Source organism: Ostrinia nubilalis, chromosome 9 (assembly GCF_963855985.1).
Source record: "Ostrinia nubilalis chromosome 9, ilOstNubi1.1, whole genome shotgun sequence".
NCBI classification, from domain to species: domain Eukaryota; kingdom Metazoa; phylum Arthropoda; class Insecta; order Lepidoptera; family Crambidae; genus Ostrinia; species Ostrinia nubilalis.
Genome location: NC_087096.1, coordinates 5,152,829 through 5,176,960, shown reverse-complemented (window position 1 = coordinate 5,176,960; position 24,132 = coordinate 5,152,829). Strand labels below are relative to the sequence as shown.

General features: G+C 35.2%; 1 protein-coding gene across 1 annotated transcript in view; it reads left to right on the top strand.

Annotated features, from left to right (window-relative positions):
• Positions 1-1,219: 1,219 nt before the first annotated feature.
• Positions 1,220-24,132, top strand: part of LOC135074454 (uncharacterized) — an 86,927-nt gene continuing 64,014 nt past the window's right edge. The window contains exons 1-2 of the mRNA XM_063968749.1: positions 1,220-1,416; positions 15,269-15,437. Of these exons, the coding sequence (XP_063824819.1) occupies positions 15,368-15,437 (70 nt within the window). The 5' untranslated portion in view covers positions 1,220-1,416; positions 15,269-15,367. The remainder of the gene's footprint in view (positions 1,417-15,268; positions 15,438-24,132) is intronic.

The following is a 24,132-nucleotide window of genomic DNA, read 5'->3' as shown; positions in this document are numbered from 1 at the left end:
ATCTAGGGGACATCTTAAGTCAAGCGTGTCGTAGCCTAGGTGCAGACCACCGATTTTTAGCTGGCCGATAGTTGGGTCGGGCTGTTAATCAGTATGAGATGTATGAAAGTGCGCACACTACACCGATTTGTTATCGGCCGATTCTTCACACAAATTAGAATTGGGCCCAACTATCGGCCATCTAAAGGTCGGTGGTTTACACCTTGTCTAACGCAGACAATTATTTCTTGATCTACGCCGGATCAATCTACATGGTTCATGTGTAAAATTGGCATGAATTCAAAATATGTACAGACGACGGCACGTCAAGGTAACCACTGCCGGTTCTTGTGTAGTTGTAGTAGGGGCGAGTGTGCAACAAAAACGGGTAGCCTGATAAGCTGTCGTGTGTACATGTGGCCTAAGATATTCCGCGACGTATCTCATGATAGAGAATTTAATTTAATACGGGATTATTTATAGAATCTACCAGATGAACGCTCGCGGTTTGGTGGTAAAATCTAGACTAGTTTAATGCTGTGGTGAGGATAAGATGTTCTTAGATTGATGAGTTCAACTACTATACATTTAGTTAATAAAATATCACTTACTTAGATATTGCAGTGTTGAACTGCTTTTTAAGTTAGAGCGTCAATGGTTTTAATGGCGTCATTCTGAGTGCGCCATTTCAAACACTTATCTTCTTTCACTAGGGTTGTGAACTCAGTCATTGCAAACTACACGATAGAAGAAATATTTTAACCATATAACAATGATTTTCCGAAGTCCCTGGGCCTATCAGCTATTTATTTATTTTATACTTATATTACTATTCTCTCATTCGCACCGTATAGGATATGAAGTTGTTGTAGAGGAACGTTATAGTCGTTATAGGTCATGGAAAACCTGATTTATTGTATGTAAATTAGTGTATTCAGTAGCCAAATAAATTATTGAAATCAGAATATAAATATTTTTTATTTTAAAACTTTATCTCTGACTTCATAAGTAGCTATATTTATTCGAATATTTCCTTTTCTATCTTACAAACTATTTCGTAAATACCCGTACCACCCAACGTCTTCAAGCTAACAACCGCGGAATTAAACGTAACACCATTAGCTTACACTTTCTTAGCGATAAATCAGCTTTTGTTTACGTTTATCGTTACGTGGTAGCCGCCCTGCGCAGTTTGGGCGAGATTCTGGGCGATTCAGAATCTTCAGTCGGCTGAGCGCAACCGCCCGCGCACCACGCGCCGTCGTCCCATTCGAATTTCGAACTTCGAAGTTCGCGCATCTGTGCAACTTGTGTTCGTGATTTCAGTAAAACAGTTCGTTTAATGCCGTGAACGTGTTAATGGAAGTTTGATTTGAATTTTGGATTGCGTGGAATGATTTTGTTAAAGTGCACGCTTTGAGGATTTGGTTCGGACATGTAAGTTGGTTTTAAGTGTATTAAGTGTTTTAGATACCTAACTGGTGATAATAGACGGATCATAACTCAAAATTAGCCCAATTTAGTATGGAACTTAACTCACTGAAGATTTATTGCACACAAGCTAATTTAATTAAGCGTTTAGTCAAATCCACGAGAATCCATGACTGTGATTGCACAGAATTAGTTCAACGAAATGTGAATTTACTAAATGATTTTCAATCCTTTGTCTTTTATAATGAAATCAGTGAAACCAAAAACGTATAAAGTACAAAATTAACATTTGAAATATGATTAGGGTCAAATTATTTTAATAATTATAATTTAATGTTGAAAATAAATATTTTAATTTTAAGCTCAGGTACTAAGTAAGTTTAAAATTATGATAATATAATTAGATACTAAAATAATTAATTACCTTTACCACCCCCAAAATTTTAGTAACTGAATGGTTGATTAGGAGAAAAGCTCCTACTTAGGCGTAAAAATGACCAATCCTATATTATTGTATAACATTTAGACAATTTTTGCATTATAGGTAAAATAATTAGAATTAAAATATGCAAATAGAAATATTTACTCATTAATTAATGTTTCAATTAATTTTAAATTTGTAAGACGACGAATTTAAATTCACACAGCATTAGGCCTATATTTCTCAATGTAAAAGCTATGACATGGAAATTGTAGGCAAAATGTCTTTTTCGGAGAATTTCTACGTTTCCCAGAACTCTGGTATCGTTCAAGCTCTTACATTAATACAAAGTCAAGTTTTAACGAGAAACAACCATTATGAGTTTTGGAAATATTATTGGTTAAGACGTCATCACTTTTTAATGCTGAATTTGGAAAATATCTAGGATTATGAGAAGCACTTGTCAGATTTTAATGAAAATATTTTTTTATGAAAAATACACAATTAATTTGATTTTAATGAAAAATAAACAATTTAAGTAGGTGTGTACTTATTGATTATAATTAACTATTCAAATAGGACATTTAGATCTCTATATACATAAATAGTCTTTAGGCTATCGGTCGGATCGAGCCATGGCAAATGATTTTGGCAACTTATATTAAACTTTTGACTCAGATTTTTTGTCCGCATAAACCAGGACACCGTAATTTGAATAATTAACTCAATAAATAAATTAAAGCCTAGCCTTTAGAATACACAGTTTCTATTGGCGCGTTGTATGGAATTATACCCTAGTATCCTCGTTTAAGTATGCAGGATTAGGTATCTGAGAATTTAACTTTGTTGGGCGTTCATGCATACACATCAGATTTCACTATAATACTCGTATTAGTGTGTCCATAGAAACTTAACTTAGTTCAGTGCGTTTTCACGCGGATATTTCGTGAAAGGACATTGGGAACTTTAATATGAGAAAATGCCCCACGGCGGACAAAGATGAAACGTATTTTATTTCAAAGCTTTATACTTGTAAGTATATTCACTTAAAGCGCTATGTTGTGAGATATGGGAATTCTGAGATATGACGAGTCTAAGTTGAAAATATATTTGCCTAAAATGATTTGATATTTTTACATGTTATGTTGTTTGGCATTGCAGAGTAACCAATAAAAGTAAATAAAATAATATAAATAAATAAAAAATATAAATAAAATAATGTAAATAAATAAAATATTATAAATACTTAAATTAATATTAGACAACATCTCATATATTACTCCAACCCAAAATAAGTAGCTAAGGCATTTGTGTTATGGAAATCGGGAACGACGAACCACAACACACCCAAACCAGAGACAATGTGAAAAGATCGTTTTCTATATTGTCCCGACCGGGAGTCGAACCCGGGACCTCAGGATTGGCCCGGCACACCTTGAAAACCGGTGTGTGCGCCTCTCCGCCACGGAGGTCATCAAAAATATTACCTAAATGTAAAATAAAATAAAATATTAAAACTTAATTTTCTCAATATTCCCATATAAGAGAGAAAAAAAATGCACGGAAATTCATTGGATATTAGTATGTATCATCTGTGATAGGTTTCGTTTGTGTCCGCTACTTTTCGAAAAGTGGGGCAAAAAGTTCCCAATGTCATTTTGCGATAACTCCGTGGAGCAGCGTGCATTGGGATACGTGCTTGAGCATGTATGGATTTTCTAAATGTATTTATTAATTTTGTGTAGACTACTCACTACTCTCCCACTACCCTGATGACCTAATGGATGATCCTTGCTACCTGACTACTCGTCTGGCCAGCGTGGGGTGTGTAATCCAGATTCTCCTTTGCCTATAGAGGATTAGAGTCGGCATGCTCCTGCAGTCAAATCTATAGAGAGTACGAAACTCATCATCATCAGGTGATGATGATGAGTTTCGTACTTGTTCATTTAATATCACACCTATTTATGAACTATTCTTAATAAATTCTGAAAGGTAGGTATTACTAATAGTCATCAAAAAAAGAAAAGCTTAGCCACAGTTTCTTTGCCATCAAAGCCATCTTTGCTTGAATGAAAAACGGCTGCGGAGAGCTTATTTATTTAACCTAGTCCTTAATACCTAAACATTTAAACAGAATAAATTACCATAACATTTATTCATATAAATCAGTGCAGATTCTTTCGAATGACGATTGAGCTTGTATATATATGACGTAATAATTATAATAATTTAGATAGTAGATGGCCCAAAATACTTTGCAAACGTTCATACTTGAAAGTCCTAAGGGTTGTGTAAGTTTGGGTACTCACGTAGGCAGGGTCCATTACTCTGCCTGGCTCTGCATACTAAAATGATACCTGGAAAAGGAAAAAGGACTTTTAATAATAATATCTTGATTATAATGTAGACATGCCAATCTTATAAGGGTTTCTTCAGTAACTGTAGGTAGGTACTATTTTGTTTTTTTTTTGGTAGATAATTTATCTTATGGCTTATACAGATGACAGCGATATTTTAACTCATAGTAGGCTTGCTTTGCTTAGAACTAGATGGCAGAGTTTTAAGAATTAGAACAAAGGATATTTTATACAGGTTGTTCCAAAAATCGGGACAAGTCCAGAAATTTTTGTAGATTTTAAATGTGATTAATTTTTTGCTTGATGTTACTTTTAGGGATCGCCTTATTAAATACGAAGTTACACTCAATTTATTTTTAAAAAATACATTATTTTGTCTGATCTTTTATCAGAAAAAGGGGTTACCGGTTTATGAACAACCCCATCTTTTTTGAGGCAGCGCTATAAAAGTAATAGCGCAATAATTCCACAGCGCGAGCTTCGTTAAAATAAGGTTAATGCTTGGAGCAGGACAGGTTTATAAGGAGACGGCATGGAACGCTTAACCCTTGCCAAAACATGTGACCATATGACCTGGAAACTGTCGAGTATGAATGTGTTGGTATTTTATGTGTCTACATTGAATTGGTGGTTCTGCATTTTACATTTCGTACGTTCGGTTCAGCTAAAGGACGTCCACTGCTTGGACTGCCTGGACTGGACAAAGGCCTCCCCCAAGGATTTCCATAACGAGCGGTCCTGCCCTGCTCGCATCCAGGTACTTTCCGCGACCTTCACCAGATCGTCGGTCCACCTAGTGGGGGGCCTATCCGCACATTTTGCATTTACAAATTTAAAGCCGGTTGCAGTTTCAAGACGCAGCAATTAGTCGGTCATACTATCCCACCCTAGAGCGTGTCTTTTCTTAAAATTATTGTGCCCTCAGCCGGGCTAGGATGCGCACCGTGATTAAATCGTATCGAAGATTTTAGACGACAAATGTATGGGTTTGTCACGTAAAATCGATAAAAAGACACGTTATAAGCTTATCGTGGTTTAGAGCATCGTAGTCCTACTGGCTGGGTCTGCACCATTGTAACAATGTCAAAACTCTGCTCGATCTCTCCTACAGTCTTCCAATTAACAGTTGAGTTTGTTATTAAAATAAAAAAATAATGTAAACAAAAAAGTGTTTCTAGTATAAAAATAACCAAGCAAATATCGTATAGGTACCATAACAGCAATTTTAGTTATAAGCGTTCCATTCCACTTTCTATTCCCCATGTAACTTCAATTTATTTTTGATGAAACGTTCCTGATGAAACCATATATTTTTTATTACCTTTTACTTTGAAGGTTCGCAATATGGAATTTCCTGTATATAAAAGGGGAAACAACATGAATAGTTTAGTTTTATTCGCAAATATGGAATCACGTGTGTCTTTCAAATAATGTTTTTTGTTGTGTTTAGGATAGGTATACCTACTTGGAACATAAAAAAGGCTATTGTGGTATCAGTTAGTATAGATACCACAATGGCTTAACCTCGTAAGCCCGGATGTGCCTCAGAAGGAACTGAAACTTTGTAGTCAGTAACGCCGAGACATTTTCGGAGGTGACTTCGAAGTATCGCCGGATGTGCCATCAGAGGAACTAAAACTTTAGCGGTAAATTAAAGTTCAAAAATTCGCGCCTATCGAAAGAAAACAGTGATAGTCTATGGCTTAAAGTATTCAAAATCAGGTATCCGAACTTATTAATATAAAAAAAACAAAATGTCACTGTCAAATTATCATTTTTCTTTAACAAGGTGGTTCGTCCAAGAAGACATGATGTGCGATTAATTTTTTTTCTTCACGTAAACGTAGTTTAATTGCAAAACTGACCAGTATAATTTAAGTTAAAATACTGCTTGTTTAAGCAAAAAAATTATTTTTCCCAATTTGAAGTAGTTTTGTAAGATTTTTTTTAGTTTAAAAATAAAAGTTCTTTGCAAGGAACATTCGGTCTTGATGGTGAAAGTTTTATTTTTGTATATTTTTTCTATTGAGATGGGATTGAGTATGGGACTTTTAAAATTATGATATGATTGAGAAAATTTACCATGATAACGTTCTGATTTTTAGTTTAGTAAATATTATAATTAACATGAATATTCACTTTATTTCTTGTACATTTTAACCTATTATTAGTGTATGTTATAAAACCGATAGTACTTTTAAAAGTACTAATTATGAAACATTAAATAAAATTAGAACCGTTGTTCCTTTTCAGTTGCATTTATTAATATCGTTATTGTATCTTTATGTAGTATTAATTTATTAAGAAGGTTACATTTATGTTTTACTTTAAAGTATAAAATACAATTTATTTACTTTTCCTTTTTAAAGTCTGTAATACCGAATGTTCTTTTAAGAGAAAACATTTTTTTATTATTTTTCACCTAAAATAAGCTCTATGCACTATTATATAGGGCCCCTGAAAATATGAATGCAAAAGAAAATCTCTAACATAGATTTTTTTTTACTCGAAGTGCTCGGCGTTTACTACTTCAAATTATTCGTTCTTCTGAAAGCACATTCGGCGATACTTAGAAGTCGACACAATTTACTCTTCGGTCTTACGAGGTTAACGTGTGCCTTTCGTACTATAAATAGATAATAGGTATTCACAAAATAAACAATTCTGTTTACATTACTGAGGAATCATACTCGATGTTTTCTTAAATAATGGGTTTCATATGCAAGTTTAAGTTATAGGAAGATAAATAGCTTGATTTGATATGATAGTGCTGGACGCAGGCCGCTACCAACCGGCCTACATGGAAAGCATTGGTTCAGCAGTGGACGTCCTATAGCTGAGATGATGATGATGATGAAAAAGCTTGAACTTTAAATAATTTCCTGAAAAATAAACTTCTTTTGGTAACAACATAAGGGTCATACATATTTTAATTCATCAGGATCTTACCAAATTCATTTCTCGATATTTCCCAAGGCCCAAAAAGAAGGCTAGTAAGGTACATTACCCGCATTTCCTCCATAAATACGCTTATTAAAATATGCGCTCCATCATGATATATTTTGACCTCATCTAAAAGGGTTGATGTATAATTTCTCTAATTGCAGCCGTTGCTCTTGATTTATCGTTTTGTTATGAATCACGCCACTTTCTCATTACATTTACAGCTCCGACAGTAAAATTTTCTTCCATCAAGCCACTTACACGCGATTCAAGTAACGTCTGTATTCAGAAAAAAGCCTTTAGAGAGTTGGATACTTACTACATTTATTAGAAAAAATATGAAAACGTTCTATTGTCTTGCTGAAACCAGAGATACGCGTAGGTTGTATTCAATATGAAAATTCTACTTATTAATTTACAGATAAAAAGTTTATAGGAAAAATGTGTAGTGAATGAGGCTCGTGACGACTCAATGATTAAAGAAGTTTTATTTCCAAATCATATCTTAATCTTTGCTTAGTGTTGTAATAAACTCTGCGTTCTTTATCGACAAGAAAAAAGCTTTTTTATTTTTGAACAATTTTATTACTTTGCCCTCACAGTCAAGTCAGAAATGACACACAAAAATAGATTCGACTAAAACGCGTCACTGCACTTATCTCGATTAAAAAACGAACTCAAGAAAAAGCAGATGAGACGACAGTATACAAACCGGTTTTTGTGACAAAACAGATAAAAGATGTGCGGGGATAAGACGAAACAGCCCGCAACGATGCTAAATGGAGGGGGAGTCTAAAAAAGGACAGAGTGCCGAAAGAACGCGCGGCCACCTGTTCTGTCCCTTTCAGGGGGTGTAATATATCAAAATCATAATAGGCAGGCCCAATTTCCCTGGCCCGCTGTGTATTTGTCACACTGTTAATTGCTTTATAACTGTAACTGAGTCCTTTTTGTTGTACTGCAAATTTTTCTTCCATCTTGTCGCTGTTTGTGATTGAGTATAATTTTTGTCGTTGATATATAATGAGTACGTCGTTATTTAACGCTCATTGTAGAGTGTTCATCTATTAAGTACATCATTTTGCTAGATGCGATTGCATATACTATTGATATTTACTTACAAATCTGGGGGCACGGCAGTGCCCCCACCAAGTCGAGCAAAAAAGCGGCACGGCCGTACCATCCTTTTCTCGAAGCAATTCAGGCCATTTTCTACTGCCTGTAACTTCGTTGTGGATAAAACTAGAAGGCTGAATTTTCATTAGCTATGCAGGCATTGTAAAGACACGGTATATTTAAAATTTCATTCAATTTGAACCAGTAGTTTAGGAATTATAACGGGTCAAAGTTACTTAATTTTGTCACTCACTGACTGACTCACTGACTCACCGATCATCAAAATTCTAAGGCACTTCTAGCAGACCTAGAAGTTTCAAATTTGGAATATAAGTAGTGTTTGGTGTATGAATCAAGGAAAAACTAAAATATTTGGGGGCACGGTAGTGCAACCGCCAAGTCGAGTAAAATTTTTCAATTTCGGTCCAGTTTTCTAGATACATAACTGCTGTCTACAAAATACAAAAAGAAATGAGATTTGGGGGCACGGTAGTGCAACCGCCAAGTCGAGTAAAATTTTTCAATTTCGGTCCAGTTTTCTAGATACATAACTGCTGTCTACAAAATACAAAAAGAAATGAGATCCCATCAAAAACAATACTTGTCAAAAAAACCAAGTCTCGCAACTCAGTTGTTCTACGGTAAAAAGTTGTGAGATCCATGTAATACCAAGTCCAGGCCAGGAAATCTTTAACGTTTTACATAAATATAATGACTTGGCCATCGCATGAAAACATTATTTAGTGCGATGGCCAAGTCAATATATTTATGTAAAACGTTAAAGATTTCCTGGCCTGGACTTGGTATTACATGGATCTCACAACTTTTTACCGTAGAACAACTGAGTTGCGAGACTTGGTTTTTTTGACAAGTATTGTTTTTGATGGGATAATAACTTACTGGATATTATGAAAAGTACGCCATTAGTGGAGATCAAAAATTTATAAATACAAAACAAGTGCTATTTCCAGAAATATGGAAAATACATTTTGAATTAAATCATTATGATTTGAATGGAATAATTGAAATGAACAATGATTTTAATAATTCACTGTGTTTTGTGTTTTAATCATTATTGCTACCTCAACATAATAATTGTTTGGATGATGATTTGGAATTGATGATGAATATTACTTCTTTTATACTTAGAAGCAATATTAGGTAATATTTAAAACAATATTTTTACCCACATATTTATGAAAGCTCAATCAAAGACATAAGAAAAACTTAATATTTTGTACCTACGTTATTCTAAAACCAAAAGCCCTTCCAACCTATTCCTTACTTTGTTTTGTGTAAGTAGGACAGACTTTAAAATGTACAAGGGTTAAAATACCTTCTATAATTAAAGGTTCCGAACACAAGTCTTGTATTACAGTATACGACTGTCTCTAGGGCCATAAACTGCGCGTCTAGTCGGATGTAAAGGGTTCCTTAGGAGTAGGGTTACCATACAGTAATAATATTTTGTCAAAAAGTGTCTGACAGGATTCAAAAAAATAATACGCGAGAGTAATTAAATTTTTTCACGTTCAGTTTTTAAGCCAAAAGCCTTCGTGATTTTATGTTTCGAAAAAATTATACCAAAACCATAAAATACCAAACGAATGTCTGGCTGAAAAAATAATTTAATATTTAACCCCGAAATAAATATTATTTTTTGTTGTTTAGTTTGTTGATAATCTGTTGATTTGTTTGATGAACCTACAACTTCAAACGAGTCTAGAAGCGCCGTAATCTGACTTCAGGAATGTTTTGCCAACCCACGTATGATTGAAAAAGATTGATTAAAATCTCAGTCATTATGTGCAGCCCGTTATTTAACATTCAGGTTTTTTAATAAAAAAGTTAAAATCCGGAAATGTCCGAGAAAATCGCAATAGATGGCAGCCCTATCGAGCCAGCCATTATGTAGTTGAAGATGCCATAGCTTAAGAGTTTGAGTTAAAACATAGCAGACCATTTGCAGTTTATGGGGTACTAGCGCGAGTAGTGACCTGAAACATGGTGTTTACAGCGCCGCTTCTTGTAAATTATGTTTGTGACATTTTCCTCGTATGAAAAATGATGACTTGCTGTAATAACTACATAGATAATATTATAACGTGTGTCTTCTTCTTAACTAACGTGTGTTCTATAGCAATTGGGTTTATTACAATGTCAGACTTTTTGATTCACTTAAGTGACCGACATCCACAAGGTGGACCCACGACCTCATAAATGTAGCAGGAAGGGTTAGATGCAGGCCGTTACCAACCGCTCATTATGGAAATCATTGGGCAGGTCTATATTCAGCAGTGAACGTCCTATGGCTGAAATGATGATGATGAAGTGTCCGACATGACACCCACCGAAGTACAGAATACTTTAGGTCTTTTAGACAGATTGGTTCAAGCCAAATCAAGGCAGGAATGCTATAAATGGGGATTCAAACACAAGGGGTATTCTAGATTGAACTAGAATTCAAACCAGACCCCTTTATAGATCATAAATTAATATAATAAACTAAAAATGATGTAACTTTTCTATCAAAATTAAAACATAGAAGTCTATTACGCATACCTCACATCATGACGTATCGCAACGTATAGTGTAGTTAGGTTTCTACCTATTTCTCTAGTTGAAAATTACTTTGAATTGTTGCCTAAATTAGGCGACCAAATTCGGAATGGAATGTAAATCCCGAACTGCGAAACCAATTCAAATCTGCATACCGATGTCAATGAAAATATCAGGAACTTACTGAACTAAGCTAGTGTTGTAAGCAGAAATATTACCTGGTAACAGAACTATTCACTCCTCATCCTCATTTCATTAAGGTACTTTTAATATGTGCTTTGAATTTATGAATGGGTAGTTTTACAACAGTTTGTGGTAATTTATTAAAGAATTTAATACATTTTCCCATAAATGAATTACCAATCTTATGCAATCTGAAATTTGGAGAAGTGCTACACTTTCCTGCAACTAGGATATCTTTTTTATCCGCAACAAGGAAGCTCTTGGCTTGCATCTCACTTGATGAACAGTGATGATCATGCCGGAGGTGGATGCGAGCTTCACCCAGAATCCTCAACCACAGAGGAACTGGCCATCTTACCTCTAACTGCCGGAACATAACAATGCTGTTAACATTGTGGTTAAGGCGACAGACTTTGGTAAGATGCTCGTACGCAGCCAGGCGTACTTAGAACAAGCTCTAGCCTGACATCATCGAGTTCGAGCTCGAACAGAGCCAATAAACGTGTTAATATTTCACTGACTCTTATTTGTACTCCACATAAGATGAACAGTCGTTTGTACCCTACCCTTAAGCCACCAACCAGTCCGAATACAAAAATATGCACCCATTGGGAATCGAACCCGGGACCACTTATCTCTGGGTCTGAAGCAGGTGGTCCTTCCATACCACAGAGGCGGTTACAACTCAACCAGCGACAAAAAATCAACGTTTTTTCGTAGTGTCCTCCAATATTTCCACTCAAGGGAAATCTATCTATCTATCTATAGCAGCCTTTGGGTTCGCCTTCGAACATAGGCCTCCTCTTCAACCCTCCACTGACTTCTGTCCCTGGCCATACGCATCCAGTTCACTCCATCCTGTTGCCGGATGTCGTCTGTCCACCGTTTAGGCGGTCTTCCCCTGCCGCGGGTGTTGTTGCGGGGTCTCCACTCCAGGGTCTTTCTGGCCCAGCGATCCTGGTTCATCCGTGCAATGTGCCCTGCCCATCTCCATTTACGGCTCTCAATCACTTCTACCACGTCGCTAACCCCCGTCTTTTCTCTGATCCACTCAACTCACTCAAGGAAAATATTCCGGCAATATCACCTACTTGGAAGTTCTCAGGAACGGTGCATTTCTAGTTGTAACAATTAGAATTCATGAAGTGATACGAACTTTATCCAGGGTAATATAATAACTGTGACAGTGAACTTACCTGGCGTGGTGCCAGCAGCAAAGTTAGATTATACTAAATACTTACGGCGGTTTTGATTGCTTCCAAATGTATTGTTAGTTTTATTAAGAGAATAACTTTTAAAGAACGATCTAGCTTTTTTAGTAAGTGTTTTAAGAACTTATCTCTAAAAGGCTGAGTTGCACCACCTAACTTTGACCGTAACTATGACAATAAGCGGTGTTTTTTGTATAGAGTTTGACAGATTTTTGACGTTTGTCAAAGTTAAAGTAAGATGGTACAATCCAGCTTAGTAGTCGGTCGGTTAAGTAACCGTCTCTAGTAAAGTGGTAAACCTGAAAAGTATTATAAACGTAGCAACTTTAAAGTATAATAAACGCCCTGAAATACGGTTAGGTAGGTATCGTGGAATTCAAAGTTAAATTCAAATTTCTTCAAAGCGAATTCAAAGTTGAATTCAAAGTTAAATAGTTGATTCAATCTAAAAAGAGTTGTATTTAAAGATGTTTGGGAGAACAAAGCCAAAGATATAGCAAAAGCCTGCATTTCATAATAAGTAGATAGATATGAAAAATAAAATCAGCTGTCTGTGACGTGTGTTTTAAAATTTGGATATCATTTTCATCCAAAAATTTTACAAATTCTATCCACCATTTTCATGCCCTTGCCAACTAACGATATTCCATTTCCATTTACAAAAATAATACGCTTTTAAAGCCATTACGCCAAAACGTAGCGCCTAAACGAAACGTGTCCGAAAGAACAAAACAATAAACTTGTTTTAATTGTTCCCAAATGCTGCGTTGTTTTTGATTTCGGACGAAACTTTTTTGGGAGCGATCAGTAAATATGATTAACGATTGTGTACGATTCGATTGTAATCGTTATTGGACGACGATTTGGTATTATTCTCTTGTATATTGCCTTGTTTATGTGAGATAGACTAAGTTTTGATAGTCTTTGGTTTCAACAATTACTTTTGGAAGAGCGTTATCGTTTTTTCTCCTTTTTATTTTGTCAGGGTGTTTCAAAGCGAGTTATAAAGTTTTAATTGCCTATAAGGTTTGTTTATTTTAAAAGGTGTCAAGCTTGTGCAAAGTGATAGGTGAGTACCTAAACATTTATCCATCGATTAAGCTCCCAGTCAACAACACTTTTTCGTTACAGTAAATCTCACATGAAGATGCCACAAAACTAAATAGAATATGTAGTGGTATTTCAATTGCGTGGCTTAATGACTTAGTCAGGTACTATAAGAAACTACAAAGTCCTCCCACAAGGTAGACTGACCATATTGTTAAGGTAGCAAGAAGGCGCTGGACGCAGGCCGCTACCAACCGGTCAACAAGGAAAGCATTGGGGGAGGCCTATGTTCAGTAATAGACGTCCCGTGGCTGAGATGATGATGATGATAAGAAACTATAAAGTTATAATTTGTTTTGGGAACGTGAATTTGTTTTATGATACTCACCTATCACTACCGGTTTGTCACTTCAGAAGAAACATATATTATTACGCATAGGGCGTAAGAAACAACAAAGATAAAAGCCCGTCTTACAACTATAAAAGATACATGAGTTATTCTAACGTATTTCCCAAATAAGTCCTTTTTGTTACACAGGCGCTGCTATACAGACAGACGGCCAGATCAAAGGATCGCAAATTTAATTCATGGCCATTGTTTTCGTCCCCTATCGGTAGGCGTGGGAGATATCAAAAGATTTACAATCCAAATATCCGTCTTTGGAACAAGTCGAATTTGTTCACGAAATGCTCGGAGAATAACGGTTGTTTTTGCAATTTAATTTTATTTATGTTTTAGTGATAGTTAATAGAGAAGTAGGATAATGGATCGTTGTAGATACTATTTTATGGTGAAACATTTATTTTTTTACTGCAGTAAAATAGTTTATTACACATCGTTCTTCGCTTTTATTTTGGTGCTACGTCTACAGGTGTGGAAATACAAATCACTTTTAACTTAATTAGTGCCCTTCATCATCTTAATCAGGTCTTTTAGTCTTCACTGCAGGAGCACCATGCACCACTAAATTTTCCTTCACTACACTTTCCATGCTGATTGTCAGGTTGGGATGCCATATTTTTCTGAGCACTTGCTGCGCTTGAGCAAATGCTGGTAGAGCGAATCTAAACAAATAAAGATCCGGTTTTGGTTTTGAAAGATTTGATTTATCACTCATGAGAGATAGAGAGGCGATATTTTAATTTCTTTTCCTCAAAAATCAATCTATGATGTGCTATTTTATCAAGTTATGAAGGGTTAAAGGTCAATAAGTATGTGACCTTGTACTCAAATCTACTCAAGATAACCTTAAACCGCGTAACAAAAGGCTTACTTCAACCACTTATTTGTAGTCCTTTTAACCACTTATATGTAGCCTAAGTTCTCTAATCCTGGTTTGTGTTCTCGGTCGGCTCACAGCACCGATCTCTATCTCGTGGCTCTTGTTTTGAGATATCTGCAATAATATACGGTCTTGTTTATTAAGCTCTTGACCCGGCTAAATAGGGCGTACTTAGGCTGAGTTGCACCACCAAACTTTGACCGTAACTATAACGATAACCGGTGAATTTTGTATGGAGTTGGACAGATTTTTGACGTTTGTTTAAGTTAAAGTAAGATGGTGCAACCCAGCCTTAGTGATGGGAGATTGCGAACTACTCGAGTATTTATTGCCGGTACTTTTTGGGGTGTTTATTTAGTGGAAACGAAACAAATGGGTGAAAGAAGTGTAAACATGGCTTATAAGAACGTTTGCCAGATTTTTCCCATTTTGTAAATCATCCGGGCTAGGATGCGTGCCGTGATTTTTTTTTCTTATTTTTTTTTAATTATACTATAACTCTCTAGGGCTTTAATAATTATTTAGTTCTTATCTTCGTTTGTAAAGCGGAATAATGTTGAGATCATCATGAAAGTTCAGTGTTTGCTTTAGTTAATTTTATCATAAAATCATTGATAGCCTGTTGGTGCGGACTCTACAGCTACAAATTGTAAAAATAAATCCATCTGAACAAATCCATTCCATTCTCCCCATTTCCCCAGAAACGTTGACACAGAAATGTCCCTATTGTTGCAGATCGGGTTCCCTCCGTGCGTGAACACCGGAGGGACATGGTCGTTAACACGTTCGCGTCTCGGACGTGCGGCGACGTGGGCGCATGACGGCTGACGCAAGATGGCGCGCGCGAGCTTGATGGTGGTGCTATGCGCTGCAATGTTTCCCGTGCACCGGGCAGATAACCTTGGTGAGTGTGTCATTTTTGCCGACTTTGGAAATATCGTCACCGTTTTTGTGATTTTATTTGTCTGACGGGATGATAAACTAGAGGGTTATGACGTGTCGTGTCGTGTACTAAGGCTGACTAAAACTTTGTCAAATGTCAGGTGATCCGTCTGCTCGTTTGCCTCCTGTCACATAAAAAAATTCTGTCAAAAATCTGTCAAACTCCATACAAAAAAACACCGGTTACCTTTAAAGTTACGGTCAAAGTTAGGTGGTGCAACTCAGCCTAATGTTTCATACATTAGATTCCGTTCTGATGCTTCACGATACAACACTTCAGATAAACATAAATCCGGCTTAAATTCTAAATCTTTAGCGTTAGATTAAAATTATGTGATGTAAATAAATCTGTAGAGCGGAATTGTCACAAATTACTAGTACACTGTTATACCTTCGGACTGGTCATCAATTTTCAACAGATGAGATGCAGACCAACATCTTCCCTGTACCGGTTAAAATAGTGTAACTGCTTTCTCTTTATACACTAGCTTATTATAATTATTTCTGTAACTACTAACCGACTATGGAAAGAAATGTCTGCAATAAAAATTTATTATTATTAGTTAAACCATTTAACCAGATTAGATTACCCATAAGAATGGATCCCATTGTTATGTCAGCTACCTAACAAGGATATGAACTGTGAAACCTTGACATAATACATTAATGGGTATTTGATTTGGTTTGACTAAAGATTGGGGCCGAAGAACCAAGTAAATACGAGTCGTTACCCTGCCTTAAATTTCAAAGGAGCCCGATCGGAACTAGGTAATTTACTTTTGTCCCAATTATTTGAGTTGCTCGTACGAGCAAAAGGACTTCTAGCTAAACCATTTGAGAATTTTTAAGTTACATCGACGGTTTCCCAAGTTTACGTTGGAACTAGGTCAGATGTTTCAATCAATAAAAAGTTTCTTCTCCTATTCAGTATGTTTGTATTATGGAAACTTTATATCAGTTCTGTATGATTGAAAAGGTATTTCTTCCAGTGATTTCTTGCAGTTTATTCAATTATAAAAACAATGTCATAAAATCTCTACATCTCTCAAATAATGTGCAGACCATTTTCTTCTCAGAAATGAAGTATCTAAGATTGTGGTTTACGTAAGAAAATAGAAGAAGACATATAAAATAGACAATTATTTGTCATCATTTCAACCAAAAGGCGTCCACTGCTAGACAAAAACTCCACCGATGATCTCCACAATGACCGATTATGAATACTGTATACAAGTGTTTCCCGCGACCTTAACTGGATCATCGCTCCACTGAGTGGGATACCTGCCCACACCGAGTCTTCCGGTCCGTGGTTGCACTCGAGAACTTTTCTGCTTAAACGACCATCAGTTCTACAAGATACCTAAGTATGTACAATCTGTGAAAAAATCTTTACCTACATAGATACGAATAGCAAAACCAATTCATCGTTGTAACACTTCACCATTAAATTAATATAAAATTTTATGTCTACAAGCGTACATAAACAACTGTAACGTACCTACTTCCGAACGCGCGGGCGCCTAGTCATACGATTGTTATTCTATATGTATACTGAAGCTTTAGTAACACAACCATAGACCAAGTAAAACGATCAGTTCAATTAGCATACTTTTGAAGAATTTCCGTATAAATAATATTCTCATTTTCGGGAAAAGATGATAGGTAACGATGTGTTTTTTATTTATGTCTTTGTTTGTTTGCGTATTCCTTAAAATTTTCCTCCACGACTGAATCCTTAGAAGGAGGAAGTAATCTTTATTCTGAGGAAATTCGGGTTTTAAGTCGTTTGCATTCAACAAATCCAACAGGAAACCAAGGTGTTTTTTTAACTAATTGAATCGAGTCCAATTCAAATAATAACTCAGAAAGCTACTTGGAGATAAAACAAAAATAATCCTTTAATAAGTATTACTTTGAGCACTAGTCTGGAGTGTTAATAAATAACCCATTTATTGGGCGTAAGAACTATAAAAATACCTGTTTGTAATAATATAATAATGAACTGTGGTTTTCTGAATAAAGAAAAATTAATAAATTTCCAAACGAGTGCTAGCTTTCGGTGTGAGTATTTAAGTGAACCTATGTGGAATATGTATAACACAACCACAGAATAAGAAAAACAGCCAGTCACACAGTTTCGATGGTCTTTGTTAGATACTGTCATCAGCTTTAAGATTTACCGGATATTCATCATTTCAGACACAGGACGTCCACTGCTAAACATAGGCCTCCCCCAATGACTTCCACATCGCACGGTTGGTACCGGATATTATTAGTTATTAATATGTGGAATACAAAATACGAGTTAGTAATCCTTATAAAACCTAAAAAAAATATAGGATTATCAATTTAATGCCAGCTGCTTTTTCATACTTAGGTACTGCTGTTCTCATGTCATGTAAAAGTCATGCTGTTCTCCTTTTTCTGTGGTTCAATGCCGAATTTCATTCCAGACAATAATAAAAGAAGATATTTTGGGATAATATCGTGTAATTGCGGTACGATTACTTTAGTAGGGACTAGGGACACGTGGAGCCTTCATGTTTTATATTTTTCGTAAGTCTTCAAAAGAATTATTGTTATTTCTATTACAATTACTTGGTATTTTATTTTCGCCAAAAGTTATGATTGTCAGTTAAGACAACAGCTTTATTACAATTTCATGTAGGTACTTACTTATAGGATTGAATTTTATTTACTGTATATTTTTAATCTGCTCGTTAAGTAGGATAGAAGAGGCTTTCTTTTTCATTCAATTTTAAAAGTTTTACAGACTTGTTATTAGACGGCACTTTGTTTTTGTTTTCATTTACTCCCATACTTATTCATAAAAATACAAACGTCTGCTAAATCTATTTTAGTTAAAATATTATTAGTTTTTGTCTTGTTCTCAATGTTAAAAAGAATGACAGGGATACAAGATGTTTTAACTAAAATAGTTTTAGCAAATGTTAGTACTTTTTATGAATATGAGAATGCATCTCTATGATGCATATTTTGCACAAAAATAGACTATAGGTATATTTTTGTGCAAAATATGCATCATAGAGATGCTCGTGCTAATTTGGGGCTACTTGATTAGTATGACAGTTGGATAAATTTATTATTACATAAATTACACTAGCAATTATATTCGTAACAATATTATCTGGTCGTTGCAACAATAATCTAGTCAAATTGATTGGTGAGTGAACAATAGCGGTAATAATCATTTGCAGTAATTACAACGCAGTTACACTGATTGTTATTGGTATAACAGTGGTATTTGCAACATCCCATTTCAATTGTTGTTATGAATTATGACTAACATGTCGTGGTGGATGAATTGAGCTACCTCAGCACTCGGCTTGCAATGTGAGATTTACAGGAGCCTGAAAAGACTATTTTTTGTTTATTTAAAAAGTTATCAATCAGCCTCTCTTAATTTCGCTCGGGTTGAACCTTGACAATCTCACTAAATTCTTACTTTAGTTGTTTAACTTATATTATGACTTAATATAATATCTTGGATTTTTAATTGTATTTAAAATTCTGATAACCAAACTCTGCACCAATTAGAAAATTTTGATGTTAAATATAATATACTGACAGTTTTGTTATCAAATATGCACCACTCATATGATTTCTTATAACATATTCCTCTGATGAAAATTGGGGTATCCTGGTTCATATTCAGAAGTAAAACATAACTTTATTAAACCTAAAAGCTTTTACTTTTATTAACCAGTCAAAAATCTGACACGAAAAGTCTGAAAATCACGAATTCCATTAGCTACCTTCCCACTAGTGTTGATTAGTCCGAAAACGTCACAATTCGTTTCCCCAAAGAACCCCAACTACACAAATCTTTGGTTCCGTGACGTTTCTATTAACCGATGGTGAAACTTACCAAATTATACCACGGTAGAAGGAAAGACGTGACTGAGTGGATTCTACTAACACGTGCCCCGAGCACAATGGGTCATATCGCAGGAAGAAAAGCCTGTCCATTAGTGTAATGGTGGCGTTAAAAATACACAGTCATTGATTTTGGAACGGCTTTACCCGTCGGGCTGGAAAACGTAGCATGGACAGGCCGCCTACTAGGTGGACCGACGATCTGGTGAAGGTCGCGGGGAGAAACTGGATGCGGGCAGAGCAGGACCTGTCGTTATGCAAAGTTTTGGGGGGAGGCCTTTGTCCAGCAGTGGGCATCATTTGGCTGAATCGAACGAAAGGTCGATAAAAAAGACATGTCACACACAAGTAACGCTTTGACTGAAATACGTACTCCCACATTTTTGTTTTGAAAATGCAAATGTCACGTCTCTATATTTCGCATCAAAACAGCTTCAGAAAAGAGTATGAAAACTTATAATCGTCATCTGATTGATATCCTAAATTTAATTAATTTTCTAATCTATATATATAAAAATGAAACCCGTTTTCCGTTGTCACGACATAACATGAAAACGGCTTGACCGATTTGGCTGATTTTTTTTTTGTAGTTATCTAATACTCTGTACAAGGTTTTTACGGAAAAAAATATAAAGAAAATCTCTACGCTAAGGCGGTACGAAGTTCGCCGGGTCAGCTAGTCTATATATATAAAAATGAAACCCGTTTTCCGTTGTCACGACATAACATGAAAACGGCTTGACCGATTTGGCTGATTTTTTTTTGTAGTTATCTAATACTCTGTACAAGGTTTTTACGGAAAAAAATATAAAGAAAATCTCTACGCTAAGGCGGTACGAAGTTCGCCGGGTCAGCTAGTAAGTATATAAAATTCAACACGAGTTCTTATACCCTTTTATTTCAGTGTAGAGTTTTCTCATTGTGGCAGATAAGTATGTTAAAGGATTCGCTAATTTACTAAATGACTGCCTAATATTTTATTTACTTTACAAGCTGTAAACATTTACATACAATTACAGTTGCCATATAATTATAATAATTTGGGCTGTGACGACGGTGTTAATCCCCCATAATGAGCAAGGGAGCCGTGTTTACATGATTTTGTAATGATGTTTGTATTACACTAAGATGAGCAGCCTTTGATGACTAAAATAGTACGAATGTAATTAGATATAACATACATTACGTTATTATGGTTACGATTATGTGGGATAATTAGACGGTGAAATTTTATAGCACTGTTGGGAAAATGATAAGTACTTATCAATAAACATTCCTCGTAGAAATGGATCCAGAGATTTAAAAAGGATCACAAAAGAATGTTTTTTGTTAAAAATTCGTCAACTTTAGCTAATAACAGACAAAGTAAACAGTAATATAATAATCTCATAATATTTATTCTGTAGTTTGTTAGGTTCGGTTTAGTAACCTAATATTACTTAATTGCGCAATGATAACATGAATGTATGGCATTAACTGCTAATAAAAGCCTCAAGTTTCCCGGATTTTTCTTATTACTTTATTTAAAGCGAATGTTCCTTAGTAAATATAAGATAACTAGTTTCAGTACGTATTTAATAACACTCTTTAAAGTAGGTCCTCCACAAAATAAACAATATTAATGACCGACCATTGAGTCTGATATTATAACGAGTAAGAATCTGGCGTCCATTTGTTTTGTTTAAACTCATCAAAATGAGAAGTAACTCCATTTCAGGTATTCCACCAACAATTTACTAATGGAGACGTCAAAAATAAAAGCACTGTGACGCCGAAATAATATTCCTGAGTAACTTTTGGCTCGAGTGCTGTTCTACCCACGTCAAGTGTCGAAGGCATGCTTTATTTTTTCGCATCTGTCAGTTGCAACCCCTTTTTTGTGAAGTTATGATATTTTTGTCCTCTTTATTGCTTTTAAATGTACCTTCTGCTCGTGATAAGGATCCGTTTAGTCAAAAATGATGGGTGTTGTAAATGTGAGTGAATTTTGAAATACTTTCAGTCTGAAAGATTTTGAACTTTAAAATGTATAGTTAAATTCGTTTATCACTTGTATTTTTGAAATGAAGACTCATAAATCTACTGTTTCTTTAGTTATACGTGTACCAAGTGATGTTGTATCTTTCTGCATTAAATCTGAACAAAAATTTGCTCTCAGGTTGATACTACAATTCACTTATACCCATTAGAAAACTACACGTCATGTCACAAATATTTGCCTATATGTAGAATAACACAAAATTCACATTACTTAAACCATAATAATGTTGTTTAAAATTCATAACGCAAAAACGAACGGGCCATCAAAGGTTCTTAACTTTAGTAAATATTGTACGCACTTTTTGCTGCGCTAACACCGCGTATTAAAATATCAGGATCGTGACGTTACCGACTATACATTTGTATTGCAAAATCGCCCTTATTTCAGCTATATAAGATCCCACACTTTAGCTTGATATGCTGTCGTCTGTACGAAAGCTTTTAACCCGTTACCGCAATTTAATGCTTAACACGAGCTTTTGAGCGAGCTTTAAAGTCAACGGTATGCTAAAAACGTTAGTATCGACATAACGACCTTTACTATCTTTTTTATTATGTTAGTAAATCTTTTATTATCTTTTTTGCATGTTAGAATAACAGTTAAAGTGAAAGAGGGAGATACAGAACAATCAAGAAATGGTATTGACAAAGTAGGACCTCAAGTGACACTAGTAAAGTTGAATTTTATGCTGAACGATGGGAAAAACGTGATTAAGTAGGTACTAGAACTAGGCGTCGAAAAGAAAATTAAAAAGATCTGTCGTTAAATCTATAGTAATAATTATAAATAGGCAAAAGTTGTGAGGCTATAATGGAAGGATGTTCGCTAAGTACTTCCTCACACAAAAAGTAATGGACGGATTTTTATAGACTTATCAATGTTGTAGCTTAAATTATCATCAGTTAGGCTAATTATTAGAGAAATATCAAAAAGCTAGTATTGTGTTTAAAAATTAAAACCCATGTTGTAAGTAATTACATTATTAGAGTCAATGTAAATTTTTATTAAGTGTTGTCTCATTTCAAAGCATATGCGTGCTAAACATCAGAAATGAGAAAGACCATTTATTTAACTGCACTGTTTCTCCAGGCATGCCAATTACTCTAATTAGACCCAACCACTCCAACGCCATGGGACGTACTATTTGAGATAGTATATTCTTGGAATTAATTCTTATCCAGTTTCCAAGCAAAAACTTAGACAGAACCGTCCCCTGTCGACTAATTTAACAAATAACTGTAGTACAACTCAACAAACACTGTTGAAATAAATGAGAAGCGTTCATTGAGCCTCTTATAACTTGATTCTGTAGTTCAATGGAGAGTAGTTAAGGCCGCAGTAGACGTGCTACTTTTTTAGTAACGATTTTTAGAGGATTTGAATTTTAACGAAAAATTCGCGTAAAAGTTCTAAAAATATTTTTTTTAAAGGCATTCCGTGAATGGAGCTGGTAGTAATGGACTAAAAGACGCTGATGATATAATCACAGACTTATAATAATTTCTGATCTATAATGCAAAAAAGCTTAAAATTTTCACGTTCCGTTCTACGAAGTCTTTACAAGGTGATATTTAATATCATTAGGTATTTTATCATCATATTAATATTTTTAAACTTGTACATTTGAATAATAACACTGATTTTAAGTCCTAGTGCACATAATAGTAATGAAATCGACAGCAGAATTTTTACAGATTTCATTCTTCACAAATACGAGTACATTTATGTTTCAACTAACTTACATATTACGTTTTCGCAAACTCGGTACCAAATGTTACTCTAATAGGCAAGATTGGACGGATAGACACCCTGATCAAACGTAGTGACTCGCCAAAACGTGATGCAGCATTGATGCTATCGCTAAACCCGCGATTTCAAATCGAGATGCAGTCGCAATATCGCTATTGGCAACGTTAGTCGCACGTCTGCTACGGCCTTAAGTTTCGCAAACATTAGTATGAAAGTTTGAGTTAAAAGTGTTGTATTAACTAGTTAACATTTAGGCTGGATTGCACCATTTTACTTTAACTTTGACAAACGTCAAAAAATACCGGTTATTGTTATTAGTTAAAGTTTAAAGTTAGGTGGTGCAACTCAGCCTCAGTGTCTGAAACCGTTATATTTATTTTATTAGTAGTCTCAATTTAATCATTTATGTAAATAGGAAAAGCTAGCTGAATTATAACATTCACTAACTTATTTATCTCGTTTACCATAAATTGAGTAATTTACACGAATTTTCACTAACACCGTTGTGACTATTAACAAGTTAAACGATAATTTTCTCTAATCGCCCAAAGCACTCGGCCATCGCCGTAAAATGTGGGAATTTAAACTAACCACTTTATCGGGGCTATCTGGAAGTCCATATTTCGTAATGCAGAGAGTGGCGCCACTATCGAGCGGCGCCGGAACGAATGCGATATATCTCTCGTACGAATCCAAACGGACAAATACTGAGTCAGTGCTGCCTACAATGGCTTTGATAAACTTTATACGGACTGGAATTGATTAAAAGCGTTATAAAACGTGTGTATTCCAGTTAGACGGAAAACGAAAAATATGATCATTGGGATAGAGCTATAACGTCATCAGATTTTTCACGAATCTTTATAAGAACGCGTGGATCCCGTTTTATCCCCTTAGGGGTTGATTTTGCAAAATCCCGTCTTAGTGAGCACCTACGTTCTAAAAGGAACCCCCATGTAGAGACTCCTAG